Source organism: Grosmannia clavigera (genome assembly GCF_000143105.1).
Source record: "Grosmannia clavigera kw1407 unplaced genomic scaffold GCSC_144, whole genome shotgun sequence".
Lineage (NCBI taxonomy): Eukaryota > Fungi > Ascomycota > Sordariomycetes > Ophiostomatales > Ophiostomataceae > Leptographium > Leptographium clavigerum.
The window spans coordinates 2,445,875-2,462,496 of record NW_014040797.1 but is presented as its reverse complement, the minus strand read 5'-3'; the positions used below and the strand labels follow the sequence as shown (position 1 = coordinate 2,462,496).

At 40.7% G+C, this 16,622-nt stretch overlaps 1 protein-coding gene across 1 annotated transcript; it reads right to left on the bottom strand.

The window, feature by feature from the left end:
- Positions 1-13,913: 13,913 nt before the first annotated feature.
- CMQ_2624 (peroxisomal copper amine oxidase) lies at positions 13,914-16,092 on the bottom strand (the record flags this gene model as incomplete). The annotated part of the gene is made up of 2 exons (XM_014316702.1): positions 13,914-15,916; positions 15,978-16,092. The coding sequence occupies 2 exons, from the start codon at positions 16,090-16,092 to the stop codon at positions 13,914-13,916; spliced, it is 2,118 nt and encodes a 705-aa protein (XP_014172177.1).
- Positions 16,093-16,622: the final 530 nt, after the last annotated feature.

Genomic DNA, 16,622 nt, shown 5'->3' with positions numbered 1-16,622 from the left:
ATTAGCATAATAGTTAGCTTATATAGGCTATAGGCCTATAGTGCTTTTTTATTAATAAAGACTAGGTTTAAGTTTAGGTACTACTAAAGCAGCTTTAGACTAAGCCGTTAAACAACCTTTAGGTTAACTACGTTTAGGTTAGTATAAGAATCTAGGTTTGCAATAACGGTAGCCTAGCGATTGCTAAGCGTTTATGCCTTAGCTAGGGTATAGTAGTAAGGAATTATATCTTTGATTAGCTATGCTAGTAGGGCTAATAAAGGATAAGGCTCTTTTATTAACCTTGCTAGTTTTCTTAGTTAAAGTAGGTTGCCTTTTAGTCGTTAAGCTCTTAAAGACTATCTTTTAATTCCGCTTAAAGCTCTTTAACTTATACATAGGTTTTAGGCTTAAAGCACTCTTAAGAGCTGTGCCTGCTCTTACTATAATTCTAGCACTTTAACGCAACGTTAATATTATTTAAACTGCTAAGGTTAGTAAGTTAGAAAGTAGACTAACCTTAGCCAGCAACTAGTTATAAGCTTAGGCTTTTTATAAAACTATAGTTCCTTATCTTATTATTATTACAGCGCTATTTCTTTGTTAGCCTGCTAGCTAGCACGCTATTAACCGTAACCGCTTGCTTTTAGTTGTCTTATCTCTTCTTTTATTCCTAGCCTTAAGATTAATACTCTTTATAAGCATTAGCAATCTTTATTACTAAACTAAAAGACTTGCTAATAGTCTTATTTTAATACTACTTTGCTAAGTAGTCGTTAAGCCCTTGCTAATACCTTTAGGCAATCTTGCTTACCTAGTTAAAGGTATTACTAATCTTTTGTTATAAGTAGTCCTATTTTTACTAGTATACTATTAGCAACTCGCTGCTTTACTAAAGCGTTTAGCTTTTCTTATAAATGTAGTGTATCTAGAATTTAAGGTTTAAGTATTCCTAATAGATAAATACAACAAAGTACGTCTATATAAGGCGTATAACTAAGGGTTTACTAGCGTAGAGTTAGTTGTAGTACTTTTGCTAATTAGCTACTAGTATAGTAGTTAGCTAACTACTTACTTAAATAATCTTTATATCTTTTAACGCGTTGCTATGTACATTAGTATTATAGGCGTCCTTTATTGTCGCTAACTACTCTTCTATCTTTATAGCAAAGGCACTAATTTCTAGCTTCTTAATGCTATATTATAGTAGCTTGTCGTTATAGTAGCAACTACTAGGTAGTAGCCCTATAACCCTTACAGCTATAATGTTAGTTAATGCCTTTAGCGTTTGCATAATATAAGTATATTCATTGCTTTATAGCTGCTTTTTAGCCAGCAAGGTGTTGTTAAGCAGCATATATACTAGTCTTATTTCTAACTTAATAGATAAGGTTAAGGTACCTATAGATGCTGCGCGCAAGGTGTAGCTGCTATGCATTAGCGTAAGGGGTAGCATTAGCATGTCCTTAGCTTTTAATAGTTTGCGTGCTAATTGTAGAGTGGCCGCCTTATAATCGGACATTACTCCTTATAGAATAGAAGTTAAAGAATATAAGGGTTAGTGTGTAATGCATAGTTATAAAGGCTTAACTAGTTTATACTATTGTATTAAGACTTTAACTTAACAAACTATAAGAGACTAGTAGGCAAAGGCCTACTAGCTAATATATATATAGCTAAAAGATGCGGTATAGCGCAACCCTAGTAGGGCGTAGTATAGCTAAGTAGCTATGCTAGTCCTATGCAACGTGTTAAGATAGTTTATTAAGTCTGTTGCTTAGTAAGCGACTAGTTGCTAAACCGGTGTGTAGGGACGCGTGTGTAGAATACTCTTATAACTACTTATCCTAGCTATAATAAAGACAGCGCCTTAAGAGGATAATACGTATATACTAACTTATATAGTTTAAGTTTTTAATAGTAAAGCTATAGTAGTAAAGATTAAAGATTAGATTTAAGGTATAAAAGCTATAAATAATAACTAACTAAACGTATTTATTTACTATACTATAAAATCTTATAAGCGCTACTAAAGCTTTTTAATATAATTACTATAAAATAAAAGGCATATAAGATAAGGCTAAATAGTATAAGTCTTAATAGCGTTTTAAAAGTAGTTTACTAACTATCTTTATAAAAAGTATTTAAACCTTAAGTAAATAAAGCTTAAGCATTAAAATAAGATCTTCTTTAGCTACTAGTAGTATAATAAAACCTTTAAGAATTTCTTTTATTAATAGTAAATCTTATACTAATAGCTTAGTAAAGATAAAGTATATAACTTACTATAAGCATTTAGTTATTATATAAGAGTATTCTATACACATAACCCTACGCACTAGTTCGGCAACTAGTTGCTTACTAAGCGTTGGACTTAACAAACTATCTTAACGTGTTGCACAAGACTAGCATAGCTACTAAGCTACGCTATGCCCTACTAGGGTTGCGCTACATTGCATCTTCTAGCTACGTATAAATTAACTAGCAGGCCTTCGCCTACTAGTCCCCTATAGTTTATTAAGTTAAAGTCTTAATACAATAGTACAAACTAGTTAAGCCTTTGTAACCACGCATTACACACTAGCCTCTTACATTCTTTAACTTCTTTTCTATAAAAAGCAATGTCCGATTATAGGGCAGCTACTCTGCGATTAGCACGCGAACTATTAGAAGCTAAGGACGTGCTAATGCCACCCCTTACGCCAATACACGGCAGCTACACCTTGCGCGTAGCATTTGCAGGCACTCCGACCCTGTCCGTCGAATTAGAAACAAGACCGGTATATGTGCCGCTTAACGATACCTTACTGCTTAACGATACCTTGCCGGCTAAAAAGCAGCTATAAAGCGATAAATATACTTGTATTATATAGACGCTAAAGGCACTAACTAACATTATAGCTATAAGGGTTATAGGGCTACCGCCTAGCAGTCGCTACCGTAACGACAAGCCACCGCAATATAGTATTAAGAGGCTAGAAATTAGTGCCTTTACTATAGAGACAAAAGAGTGGTTAGCGATAATAAAGGACGCCTATAACACTAATGCATATAGTAACGCATTAAAAGATATAAAGATTATTTAAGCAAGTAGTTAGCTAACTACTACACTAGCGGCTAATTAGCAAAAGCACTACAACTAACTTTACGCTAGTAAACCCCTAGTTATACGCTCTATATAGACGCACTTCGTTGCGTTTATCCGTTAGGAACACTTAAACCTTAAATTCTAGATGCACTGCATCTATAAGGAAAGCTAGACGCTTTGGCAAGGCGGCGAGTCGCCGATAGCGTACTAGCGGAAATAAGATTACTTGCAACAAAAGATTAGCAACACCTTTAACTAGGCAGGCAAGATTGCCTAGAGGTATTAGCAAAGGCTTAACGACTACTTAACGAAGTAGTATTAGAATAAGATTATCAGCAAGTCTTTTAGTATAGTAATAAAGATTGCTAATGCTTATAAAGAGTATTAGTCCTAGGGCTAGGAATAGAGGAAAAGATAAGATAACTAGAAGCAGGCGGTTATAGTTAACAGCGTGCTAGCTAGTAGGCTAACAAAGAAACAGTGCTACAATAATAATAAGATAGAGAACCGCGGTTTTATAGAGAGTAACCTAAGCCTATAACTAGTTGCTAGCTAAGGTTAGTCTACTTTCTAACCTGCTAACCTTAGTAGTTTAAACAATATTAATGTTATGTTAAAGTGCTAGAATTGTAGTAAGAGCGGGTATACCTCCTAGGAGTACTCTAAGCTTAAAACTTACGCATAAGTTAAGAAGCTTTAAGTAGAACTAGAAGATAGTCTTTAAAAGCTTAACAACTAAAAGGCAACTTACTTTAACTAAGAAAACTAGCAAGGTTAATAAAGAAGCCTTACCTTCTATTAACCCTACTAGCGTAGCTAACTAAGGATATAATTCCTTGCTATTATACCTTAGCTAAGGCATAGACGCTTAGCAATTGCTAGGCTACCGTTATTGCAAACCTAGATTCATATGCTAACTTAAACGTAGTTAACCTAAAGGTTGTTTAATAGCTTAGTTTAAAGCTGCTTTAATAGCACTTAAACCTAAACCTAATCTTTATTAATAGGAAAGCACTACGGGCCTATAGCTTATATAAGCTAACTATTGTGCTAATAAAGAATAAGGTCTTTTACGCGTTAATATAAGTCTTTATAGCCGTTTGCTAAGTAGGCGCTAACTATAAAGACATTATTCTAAGTTATAAGGGACTAGGGTTTCTAAGCGTTATTATTAACACTATCTAATAAGCCTAGTTATTTACTATTATAGTTTTTAAGACCTTTAAGCGAATAAGCTAACGCTTATGTAACGGCAAGGAGTTGTTTACTATCTGCTTAACGTAGTTAGATTTAAGTCTTTATAAACTAGATATTCTTACTATAGATAATAATCTAGCTTTACTAGACCCTAGCTAGCAACCGCCGTTTTATATATAACCGTTTGCTAAAGTGTTTAACACTAATAAGGCAAAGAAACTGCCTTTATTAGCGGACGTAAAGCACTTAATTAAGCTAAAAGACAGCGCAAAGGTGCTATATAGCCCTCTATACCTACTATCTTTTGCTTAGCAAGAGGAGCTTTGCCGCTTTATTAACAAGTTATTAGTAAATAGGCAGATTGCTTATAGCAATAGTCTAGCTAAAGCCTTAGTAATTTTTATCTTAAAGAAGGACAGTACTTTGCGTATATGCATTAACTACTAAGGTTTAAATTAAATAACTAAGAAGGACTACTACCCTCTTTTATTAATTAGTAAGCTATTAGATTGCTTAGATAGCGTAAAAGTATTCTTTAAGGTAGATATAAAGAAAGCGTACTATAGGATTTAAGTTAAGGCCTTTAATTAGTAGAAGACTACTTTTTAAACGAAATATAGGCTCTTTAAGTTTTGTGTTATACTCTTTAGACTAACTAACGCGCCGGCTATATTTTAAGCATATATTTACCGCGTACTAGCAATGCTAGTAAGTATAGTCTATAAGGTATACCTAGATAACATCTTAATTTACTCTTAGACTAAGAAGGAGTATAAAAAGCACTTTTAATTGGTTTTTAAGCGGCTAGAGACTGCGTAGCTATATGCAAATCTTAAGAAGTGTAAATTCTTTAAAGAGGAAATTAATTTCTTAGGGTTTGTTATTACTATAAAAAGGCTAGCTATAAACTCTAAGTAGGTTAAAGCTATTATTAAATAAAAGGCCTTTAAGTATGTATAAGACGTATAATCCTTCCTAAGGTTTGCAAACTTCTATAAACGCTTTATTCCTTATTACTCTTGCATTATATAAGCTTTAATAGAATTAATAAAGATAGGCCCTAGCCTGCTACGTAAGCGTAAAGCCGTTGCTACATAACTGTTTATGTTAACTAAAGAAGCAAAGGTTGCTTTTAAATCGCTAAAGATAGCATTTATAATAGTAATAATTCTTTACTACTATAATAATATAAAGCCTATATAGGTAGAAACGAATGCGTTAGGCTATACTATCTTGAGCATTATCTCTTAGCTTATAGATAGCAAGTAGTAATTAGTTGCTTATTACTTATACAAGCTAATAGCCTATAAGATGTAGTAAGAAGTAAGATAGTAAAAGCTCTTAGCTATTATTAAGAGCTTAAAGCACTAGCGTTACTATTTAAAACGTCTAAAGAACTTATTTGTAGTCTTAACTAACTACTAAGCGCTAAAAAGCGGTGTTAAGGCATTAGTAAAGGATCTTTAAAACTAAAATGCTTAATAAGTGTTTTACCTTTTAGCATTTAACTTTAAGATTAAGCACTACCTAAGGTCTACTAACTTAGCAGATAGTCTATCTTGCTAACTAGACTAAATAAAATGTAATATTATGTATAATAACATGCTTTCTTCGCTTCTTAGTAAGCTATAAATTATAGACTAGTTGTTAGGGCTCTTTATACTAAGAGCTTTATTATTATTAGTATAAAAGGCGTAAGTTACTACTAGCTAAAAATGGCTATTATAACCTTAGTGCTCCTTTAAACTATATAATACTATTCGCAACACTTAAGGCTAAAACTAATTACTAGATAACCTGCTTGCAAAGGCTAGATAAAGCTAAAGGAATAACACTTATTATCTATAAAAAGAGAACACTTTATTCTATAAAGATTGCATTGTTATCTTATTAGTAAATAAGCTATAAGTAAGGCTAATTAGTCTATACTATAACTCCTTTATAGTAGGCTATATAAAAGTCTATAAGACTATAGAACTCTTTACTAGGAAGTATTACTAGCTAGATATAGCTACTAACGTTTATGCGTTTGTTGCTAACTATTTGTTATGCATAAGCAACAAGGTCTTACAGCATAAGCTATATAAATACCTCTAGTCTTTACCTATGCCTATTTAGCCATTCTAGCACATTAGTATAGATTCTATAACCGGTCTTAGGTTAAGCCTAGGCTTAGACGGCCGTTTATACAATGTTATCTTAGTAGTAGTTAATCGCTATTATAACGCCGCCCTAGGAAGGAGACCGACGCAGGCTACGCGCAAGCCGTACGCAGTATGCGCACAGCGTATTAGATGCATATTGTAAACTAAAAGCGGTGCTGGTGGCGCAGGCTGCGTGGCGCAGTCTGCGCACAGGCCACAGCACGTGCTAGCGCACGGGCCAAGTAGAAACGGGGTCGCGCCTGTCCTGCGCACTTGGTGCGCCAGAGGTGCGCCTACGATAAAGAGCGCCTCCCGCACTCCCTTAGAGTGCAGAAGGCAAGAATTAGCTATTGAATATACGGCTGCTTCCTCCTGTTAAAAAGATACCTCCTTGCCTGCCTGACTTACCTGGCCTACCTAAGTACACCTTTAACAGCTATATAAAGCATAGCATATTTATCTTTACCCAAAAGACAGTTACGGCTACTAAGGTCGCCTAACTTATCTATAACCGTATAAAGACTAAGTTTAGTATTCTAAAAGTAATTGTTAATAATAAGAACAGCCTATTTACCAGCTAATTTTAGTAGGAACTAATGCAACTTTAAGGGGTCTAGCTAATAATATTAACAGCGTACTACCTATAAATAGACAGTAGCACTAACATCTTAAACTAAACCTTAGAGCGCTTCTTATAAACGTTCTATAGTCGTTTGCAATACTAGTAGACGCGGGTGTTAAGTATAGCGGAGTTCGTGTATAATAACGCCTGCTATACTATAATAAAGACCTTTTTATTCTATGCGTTATACGCATACTACCTTTGTTTTATAAACAACTTCTCTTTTACTAAGGCTGTAGTAAAGGGCGTGTAAAAGCGTGTTAGTTAGCTATAGGCTATCTAGTAAAAGCTAGAAGTGTTATAAGAAAAAGCAATTTACTAATAGAAGAAAGGCTATAATAAGCAACGCTTATATAAGGACTTTATTAAAGGCAAATTTATAGGTTTATTAACAAAGCACTTAAATCTAGCTAGCTTAAAGAAGCTAGACCTAACCTTCTTATACGTTTATATTATAAAAAAGCTAAGCCTAGTTATATATTAGGTTGCCTTGCTATTATAGTACGCACGCTAATATAATGTATTTTACGTCTCTTACCTTAAGCTATAAACCGCTATAGTAAAAGATAAAGAAGAGCTTTTATTCCTAGAAATAGTAAAAGACTAAGAGGAGTATAAAGTTAAAGACATTATTACTTACCTTAGTAAAGAGTTATAGACCTAGTTTCTAGTGAAATAAAAAGGCTAGCCGGCTAAGTATAATACCTAAGAACTAAAAAAGCACCTAGCGTATGCTAGCTATAAGTTATAGTCTTACTAAAAAGACTATAAAGCATACTTATAAAAAATAAAAAGACTATAAAGCAACAGCTAGCTATATATAAGCTAATCGTTAGTCGACTACTCTTACTATTTTTATACAATTATACACTATAAACTACTTATTCTAGCTCTAAGAGCGCTCTTTAAAGCTATAAACCTAAAATATACTATTAGTAAGCTATTGCTTAGCTACTAGCTACTTATTACTATCCTTCTTTATAAACGTCTCCTTTACCTTTTTATCTTCTTCCTTAACACTATCCTTCTTATCCTTCTTCTTACTACTAGGCAAGCCTTTGCTAGCTAGTATATAGCTACTACTAGCTGCTAACTAGCTGCTTACTAGCGTACTCTTACTAGATACTACTATACTACTACTACTAGCTACTACAACTGCCTTACTACCGCTAGCTATAGCACTAGGAACAGTCTTAGCGCTACGCTAGCGCTTAGCTAAGGTTAATAACTTAGTGCAAGACTATCGCTTACTAGGCGCCGCTAAAGGTAGCGGCTAAGGAAAGACTACTACTTAGTTAATCTAGGCTAGCTTAACTAAGGCTGCTATAGTTTATAAGATCTACTTAGGTAGCCTCTTTACTTTTATAGTATAGTAAAGCGTACTACTATAGCTAGCCTAAATAGCTATAGCACGCTAGGCTAGGCTAAGCATAAATAAATTCGTCTTAAATTATAAAATATACTTGCTCTTTTATACCTTAAGGTAATAAAGAAGCTACGTTATTAAACGTTTAAATACAATTCAAAAACTTGCTTAACCTTACTTTAATAGTAAGGTAATAAACGTTTAAGATTAAATAAAGAGACGTCTTAGCAGCAAACCGCCTTTACTGTCTAGTAAGTAATAGTTTTATAATTAGCAGGCGATAAACGGCCGCTATTGCCTTTATCCTACCTTGCTAGTAGTCGGAAGTCGCAAGCCTTACGCCGCCGTTTTTAGTTAGCGTACACTATACCCTTATACACCTAGTGTCTAAGGCTAGCTCCCTTATAACACTTATTAGCAGCAACCTAAGCGTTCCCCGACTAGGATTCAAGCTGCACGCCTCCTAAAAAGCTCTAACGAACAAGACGACCCGTGCATTAGGCAGGATCCGGCGTTTACTGCCGCCATAAACTAAGCAGTACGTGTGCGCTTCTATGTTACCCGAATATAGTCGCACAAGCAAGCGGTCCGCGACCGCTCGGCGACAGCCAATAACCCGGAGCGCTTAACTCTTTTTCCTAACTTTATAAGGAGAGGTTTTTTAACAAGCAAGTGGCTGCTGCGTGTACACCTTTAGGCTAACGGGGGCGTCACCTAGGGAGGGAGGGGATAGTGTAAGGGTATTCTACACACGCGTCCCTACGCACCGGTTCGGCAACCAGTCGCTTACTAAGCGACGGACTTAACGAACTATCTTAATACGTTGCACGGGACTAGCATAGCCACTTAGCTGTGCTATGCCCTACTAGGGTTGCGCTACACTGCATCTTCTAGCTACGTATATATTAGCTAGCAGGCCTTTGCCTACTAGTCTTCTATAGTTTATTAAGTTAAAGTCTTAATATAATAGTATAAACTAGTTAAGCCTTTGTGACTACGCATTGCACACTAACCCTTATAGTAGTTTTATAAATCTTTTTATAATTATTAGTAGTATCTTCATTAGTTCTTTAAGCTAGTTATTAAAGTAGGTTAATAAATTAATGCTTAAGTTCTTTAAAGAATACTTAGCAGCTAGGGTTATACTATGCATATCTTATAATTGACCTTTGTTAAGATTTATATTAAAGGCTATTATACTTATTAATAAGCTTGCTTTCTTATACTTTACCTTGCTAGCTACTATTAAATATATAGCCGCAACGCTAGCTAACAATTTACTAGCAAAGAGCCTTAGAATAAGGGTTGCGCGCGTTACTCTCTTTTCTTCTACTATTATAATAGACTATAAAACTTAAAGAGTATAAAAAGATAAAGAATTATAATAAGTATTACCTAAGGCATACAATTTATAGCAAGATAAAAGGCAAGATAAAAGGTATAAAGAGGGTAGAAGTAAGACTTTATCTTACTTCTTTTAAATTCGTTACTAGCAAGCGCTTACAAAATATATATATGCTACAATAGCAGTCTAGCGTAGCAGAACGCTTTAAGGCGCTCGGCGAAGCTCGCTAAGCGTTATTTCGCTTATTCGCCGTAGGTCGCCGAATCTAGCTTAGCGCCCTCGGCGGGGCTCGGCGATACTTTTTCCTACTACTAGGCGAGACTTGCCGAACGCCTTACTCCGGCCCCGCTAAGCCTTGCGCGGCCCGCATATACTTTATTCTGCGAGCCTGCCTAAATTATTACTAATTCGTGCTAGCATCCTACACTCTAGTTAATCCCTTTATAGCAAGGTATAGCTGCCGTGCATTAGCGTAAAGGGTGGCATTAGCATATCCTTTACTTTTAATAGTTTGCGTGTAAATCGCAAAGTAGCCGCCCTATAATCGAATATTACTCCTTATAAAAAGGAAGTTAAAGAATATAAGCGTTTATATATAACGTATAGTTATAAAGGCTTAAACGTGCTTATACTATTATATTAAGACTTTAACTTAATAAACTATAGTAGACTAGTAGGCAAAGGCCTGCTAGTTAATTTATACGTAACTAGAAGATGCAGTATAGCGCCGCCCTAGTAGGGCGTAGCATAGCTAAGTAGCTGTGTTAGTTAGTCCTATGCAACGTGTTAAGATAGTTCGTTAAGTCCGACGCTTGGTAAGCGACTAATTGCCGAACCGGTGCGTAGGGACGCGTGTGTGGAATACCCTTACAAGTATTTATTGAAGGTAGTGTTGCTAGTAGTAGTAATACGTCTACTTACATTTATATTTACGTCTACGTCTTCGCCTATAATAGTATTTTTAGCAGTAGTAATAGCTTTATTAATGTCTTACGCGTTAATAGCAAAAGAATAACTTAAATGCAGTTCTTCGCGCCTAGTTTCTTCGTAACGGTCGTAGTCCTTATTCTGCTTCGCGTAGTGCGAGTAATCACTTATAAGGCCTTGTTAGTGCCGAGGATAGTAAAGAGGTCGATGTGTCATCTTGCCGTAAGTGCCGCTAGTGCCTTGTGTGTCCTGCGTGCCTGTTTTAGCGTTGTTGTTGTTGCCGCGGCGCTGGTGTAGCCGTCGTCGGATTCGTCGTTAGATAGCTTAAACGTAGCCATTATAAAGGGTTTTGTTTTATGCAATGTGTAGTTATAAAGGCTTAAACTAGTTTGTACTGTTGTATTAAGACTTTAACTTATTAGGGTATGTATTCATTATGCGTTTCTTATGGCGGCACCTCTTACCTTATGCTTGAAGGCAGATCTGAATATAAAAATTATAAAACAAAGCCCGTCGTCACGTGCATGGAAGCCGCTGCCATTAAGTGCTTCCAACCCCTGTCAACTAGTGTACCGGATAGCAGCAAGATGCACGTTGTTTTTTATCGATGCGGGCGCCAAGTCTCCTCCATCTTCACGCCAAACATAAGCTGCAACAAGAAAACCAGCCGAGTCATCATCTCCTCCTCCCCCTCTCCTGTGCACACACGGCACGCACAGATGGACCCGACCAAATGGCGAATATCAAAGGCTTGTGAAGAATGCCGTATCAGGAAAATTCGCTGTGATGGTAGCAGCCCGTGCCAGCGCTGCCACGCGCGTAATGTCAACTGCGAATACCGCAAGAAAGCGCGAAACCGCATGAGAAAAGAGGCTGTTACGCCGTCAATTCTTTCCATGTCGCAAAGCAGTAGGAATAGCGATGCCGGGCAGGAGGCCGGGCCTGGGCAACTTGATGCGGCAGCGCCCGCTGAGGGTAGTCCTGTCAGACACGTCACTCAAAACAGCATACATAACCACAGCGTAGCTGCAACCCACCGCGCGTCTCCGTCCGTATTTCTCCAACTCTATTACGGCCCCTCGTCAAACTTTTCTCTGCTAAACTCTATATACCATCAACTTGAGGGTACGCGTCCGGGACTGGATGCAGCGAAAGAAGTGGAAGAGATTGGTCCAGGACTAGACCTGTTCAATAGTAGGCGTCTCTACTTCGGCGATTTAGTCGGTGTCACCGATTCCAGTCGCATGACCGATACCATACCGGGATTGTTTCTGGACCGATGCATGGCTGGGAAACTCATGGACCGATACCTCACTACGTACTGGCACGCTCTGCCCATCTGGAGTCAAGACGAATTTCGAAACCGGCTCGACCTTCTCTACAGCTCGTTGGAGCTGTACAGCACCGAGAATCCCGACACCATTATAATAGTGCTTGCCATGGCCATTGGTGCGTCTATGCTTCAAAAGGAGCCTGCAGCCCAGTACCTGTTTCAAAAAGCCAAAAAATGGTATGCCTCACTTGATGATATGGTGAACATACAGACTGTACAAATTGCCTTGCTTATGATGAGTCTGCCCCCTCCCCCTCCCAACACATAAGCGTCCCAGGGTTTTATTTGCACGATTGGAATGTAGCTCATGTTTATCTAACTCATGTTTACTCGCATTTTTGTGCCGAAGACGCAAGGCCGAATAGTGGGTTTCTTCTTGCCGGCGTTGCGGTAAGAAAAGCAGTGGCGGCGGGCCTACACAAAGATGTCATCGGTGCCGCACACTCTCAGGATGATACCCGCCAGGGGCGGATAACGATCTGGTGTGTGTTTTTCTGGGAAATGTAAGATGGCCGGGGTCTTAACCATGACGGGATACTGCTCCTAACATTTAACAAACAGATGGCTCTGTTTCAGTCTTGGCCGGCCCAGCTCCTTCCCAGAGTCCGACATAGACGTGCCCTTTCCCAGCGAGGAAAAGATGCTTCAGTCGTTGGTGACTCTTGCTAGACTCATGTCCAAGTGTGTGACACGGATATACAAGCAGCACCATGACTCGTTACTACCCATTTGGAACGCCGCTATTGACATCCGGCGCGAATTGCGTCAGTTCGCAAGGCAACAACTTGAGGATCTCAACTTCGGCCTTGTCGGGGACGCATTCGCCGGCGAGCTTGGTGTTTGCCAGACCATGGTGTCAACGAGTATGTTTCCACGCCAATCATGTCTATTGGCCCTCTGATACGCTGACCATATCGTTCACATTAGTGTATCATCACACATTGCTACTGACATTCCGTCCTTTCCTCGTATTGCGTGCCAAGCTGCAGCAGGACGCTGCGACGGTCAGTGGCCCTGCTGTGTTGCCGACGCCACCGGCCTGGTTGGACACAGCCTGTGACTACTGCATTGACGCGGCCCGGCATGCTATATCCTATCTATCGGGAGCTTGTCAGAATAATGAGCTGTGTCGTGTAGGTTGACTTTTACGGTCCGCAGATTCAGACGATAACAGATTTTGAGCTGACGATTTGCATCTTTCAAGGACATCAAGTATCATGGATTTTTCCTCGAAGGGGCAAGCCACGTTTTGGCATTCTACTTGCTACAAGACAAGGCCGCCGGCCGCGCAAACTTCCCTTGGCTGCAACTAGCTGCTCGTGCATTGCAGTTCATGAGGCCTAATCCCAGGTCGGGTCCGCATTCCGTTGATCTAGCTAGCAATCTGGAACGAATGATTCAGTCTGTTTATCCGGATTTCCGATTGGAGCATCTGACTAGCAATCCACTCTCGTCCGGACACGCCACCGTGAGACAAGAAGCAGAAGCCTTGACGACTCGGATGACAGCACCGATCGATACGTCTACCCCCTTTGGTCTAGACGACAGCGGACCGCCGTCTACGGAATCACCGTCGACAAGCACATTGAAATCCGACGCTCCGGCAGATCTGACAGCAGCAGACCTCGGTTGGAACTTTGATTTCAGCACCATGAATATGGAGGCTTTTCTAACCATCGACCCGAGTATGGCTATGGATTTCACAACTTATTCACCTGGTAAGTCTTCGAGGTAGTAGGTAGCTCCACCATTGGCATGCTATGCTCTAAGGGTTGGGACGAGGGGATAACGAGAAAATTTGGAAGAGGAGACGATCTGGCTGTATTCGGTCTGGAAATTTAGCTAGCTATAGAAAAACGTCCAAACTGAGTCTAACGGTTCACGAATCACGTATCACTGTTTAGTGTTCTATTCACAATCTATGCGGGAGCTTGGCAGCATGGCACGCTGGGATTTTCTTCGACGGCTCGGAGAAGGCAATCTGCGAGGTGGTATCCACGGCCATGGAAGACGGGGGCACCCACAAAACCGGGTTTCGCTTGAAGAAGTTGGCGGCGCGTAGCATGACACCAACCGGCTCGCAGGGCATGATGGGGTAGTCCTCGCAACGGGGAAAGTGCGTCAAGCCAAACTGGATGTAGCAGACGATGTCGGTGTTCTCAATCGACCCGTCTTGCTCCACCCAGTCAAGAACAGTCTTGTTGTGTGGGTGCCCCAACTCACCCGAGCTCTGACAGACATAGTCCCCAGCTGGGAACAACACGTAGTCCTCGTATGGCACAACGAACAAGCTCTCACGCGCGAAAGCGGCACGTTTCCACACCCTGCTACCAGGCCTGGCAAGAATCGCTGGGCAACTGCTGTTTATAATTTTGTATCCAACTGGGGCACCGGATGCAGTGGTCGTGACGGCGGGATTGATTATGTTCCAGGACCGGCTCGTTTCATGGCAGTAGCTCGTGGCCCCCTCCTTTGCCGTTCGAAGAAGCGTCTTCTTGGCGTGAAATCCATTGCCATATTGATTTGCTGCAGATCCAGCAGGCTCGTCGGCCGCAACAGCATCTGTCTGCACCACTGAATTGTTCGGCCCGTCAATTTCAGGGTCGACGCGAAGCGAAAAGATATGCTGATGGTTGTGGGCATTGATGCGTGGAGCGACTTCCGTGCCGTAAGGCGCTGCTGTCTCTGAGGGATGCATACTGCTTGTGTTCAGTTGCCCTGTCAGCTTCACCTCGAGCTTGTAGGTTCCATCCAGTGTGAAGATGTGGTAGAAGCAGTAGTCATAGTTGGCAGCCGTGATGATCTGCGAAATGATCAGTCTGCGGTCACGAGCCGAAACCACAGTGCCGTCACGGTAGTCAGTATGCTTGTACAGAAGGCCGTTGTCCTCCTCATGTATGCAGATAGCATTCTTCACAACCGCTGGCTCGCCACGGGCCGTCGCCATGACGGCATCAAGGTAATGGATGGTGCCTTTGCAGTCGCATCCTAATTGGAGGGGATTTGTCATCAGGCCACTGCCATATTCGCCAACATCAAAGGCATGCTTCCTTTGGTGTGGCGAACTTGGTTCGCCGTAAGGAACGACCATCTCGACAACACTAATGCGGTTGAACAAGTTTCGCTGGCGGCCTTCCTCAGGGTCGTCCACACGCACGTCGGAAAGGACAATGCCCTCTCGGTAGTTGAAACCAATGTGCATGTGAAATCCAGCCCACGAGATCTCATTTCCGTTGAGGCTGAACGACACCCCTTCCGGCTGGGTGATATCAATCGGCTTCAGTCTGTCGCCGATGTACCTGTTCTGGATAAATTGCGGGAGGAAATTGTCCGCCGCGAGAGACACGGCGGTACGCTCACCATTGACACGGCGAATGTCCACAGACAGAAGCTCCTCTTTCTCAGTATCAACCACAACGGTGAAGTCCAGAGGATGAGCATACTGATTGTCTAGGGCAGAGTTGCGGTAGTATGAGATGCCCTGCTGGAGACGTCTGTCACGGCCCCACCGGTCATCAAATCCAATAGCCCATGCGTCGATGAAGACCTTCGACATGTCTGTAATACCGATTTCGCGGCACACCTTCACCACTTCGGGGTGATTGCGACAAACGCGCTCGGTCACGTCGAGGTCTTCAAGCGTGAGCGTGGGACAGACATCTTGCACTACCTTCCAAACCTCTACCTTGGCTGTAGCTAGGTTGGCAATGACTTCCGCTACAACCGAAGTTCCATTTTCCAAGATGATGGCGAAAGCCTTTCGCTCAGGGCGAGAGCTCTGGTTATCTCGGAAGGCAGTATACTCAGTCTTAGGTGGCTCGCGAAGAGTGATGCAATTAAACCTGATAGCCTTAGGATTGGCATAATGGCGAATAATCTTAGCAGCGAGTGAGATTTCTTCAATCGACAGCTGATCTAGATACGCCACAACAAAATTAGCTCCATAACCTGACATACGAAAGTCGCATTTACTGACCTAGAGGATGGACCAGCTCGTTGAGCGGAAGAGGGACTGGATCTATTGCTGAGGAACCATTGTCCTCTTCCCGATAGATCGTGTATCCCGAAATAGACGTCGTGTCTATGTTCATGATGATTGCTGTTCTGAAGGCGTCTATACTGTGCCATCCAGAGGGGCGTGTGTTGTATCAGACGAGAGGACTAGGGTGCCGCAGATAGGCAACTAGTGTTTTTGATGAGAATATGATATAAGAGAAGGTTTGGATTGTGAATCTAGAGATAAACCAGAGCCACATGGAGCTGAGAGGGGCTGCGAAATGAACAATCAGACCTGGCAGCGCGAGCTATTTGAAGACAGTGAGTGGAAGCTTGCCGGCGCTTGTACCTACCGCATGTGGAATTTCCCATCAGAAGTCTGTTTTACCAAACCAATCGCGTGTTGTCGGGACTTTTTTGTCGTTTGAGGTCTAGCTCGGAAGCCTTGGCTCGCCGGTCACAGGGAAGGTTGTGCTGTTATCTCGCAATCTATTACATACATATCGAAATTCTGTACTCCGTACGGAGTTCCTATCTTCAGACGAGTCGATAAACTGGTTAGTTACATCGTAGGTTGCTCTGCAGACCAGCGAATTAGCTGTGCTATGCACTGTGCGTCACCATT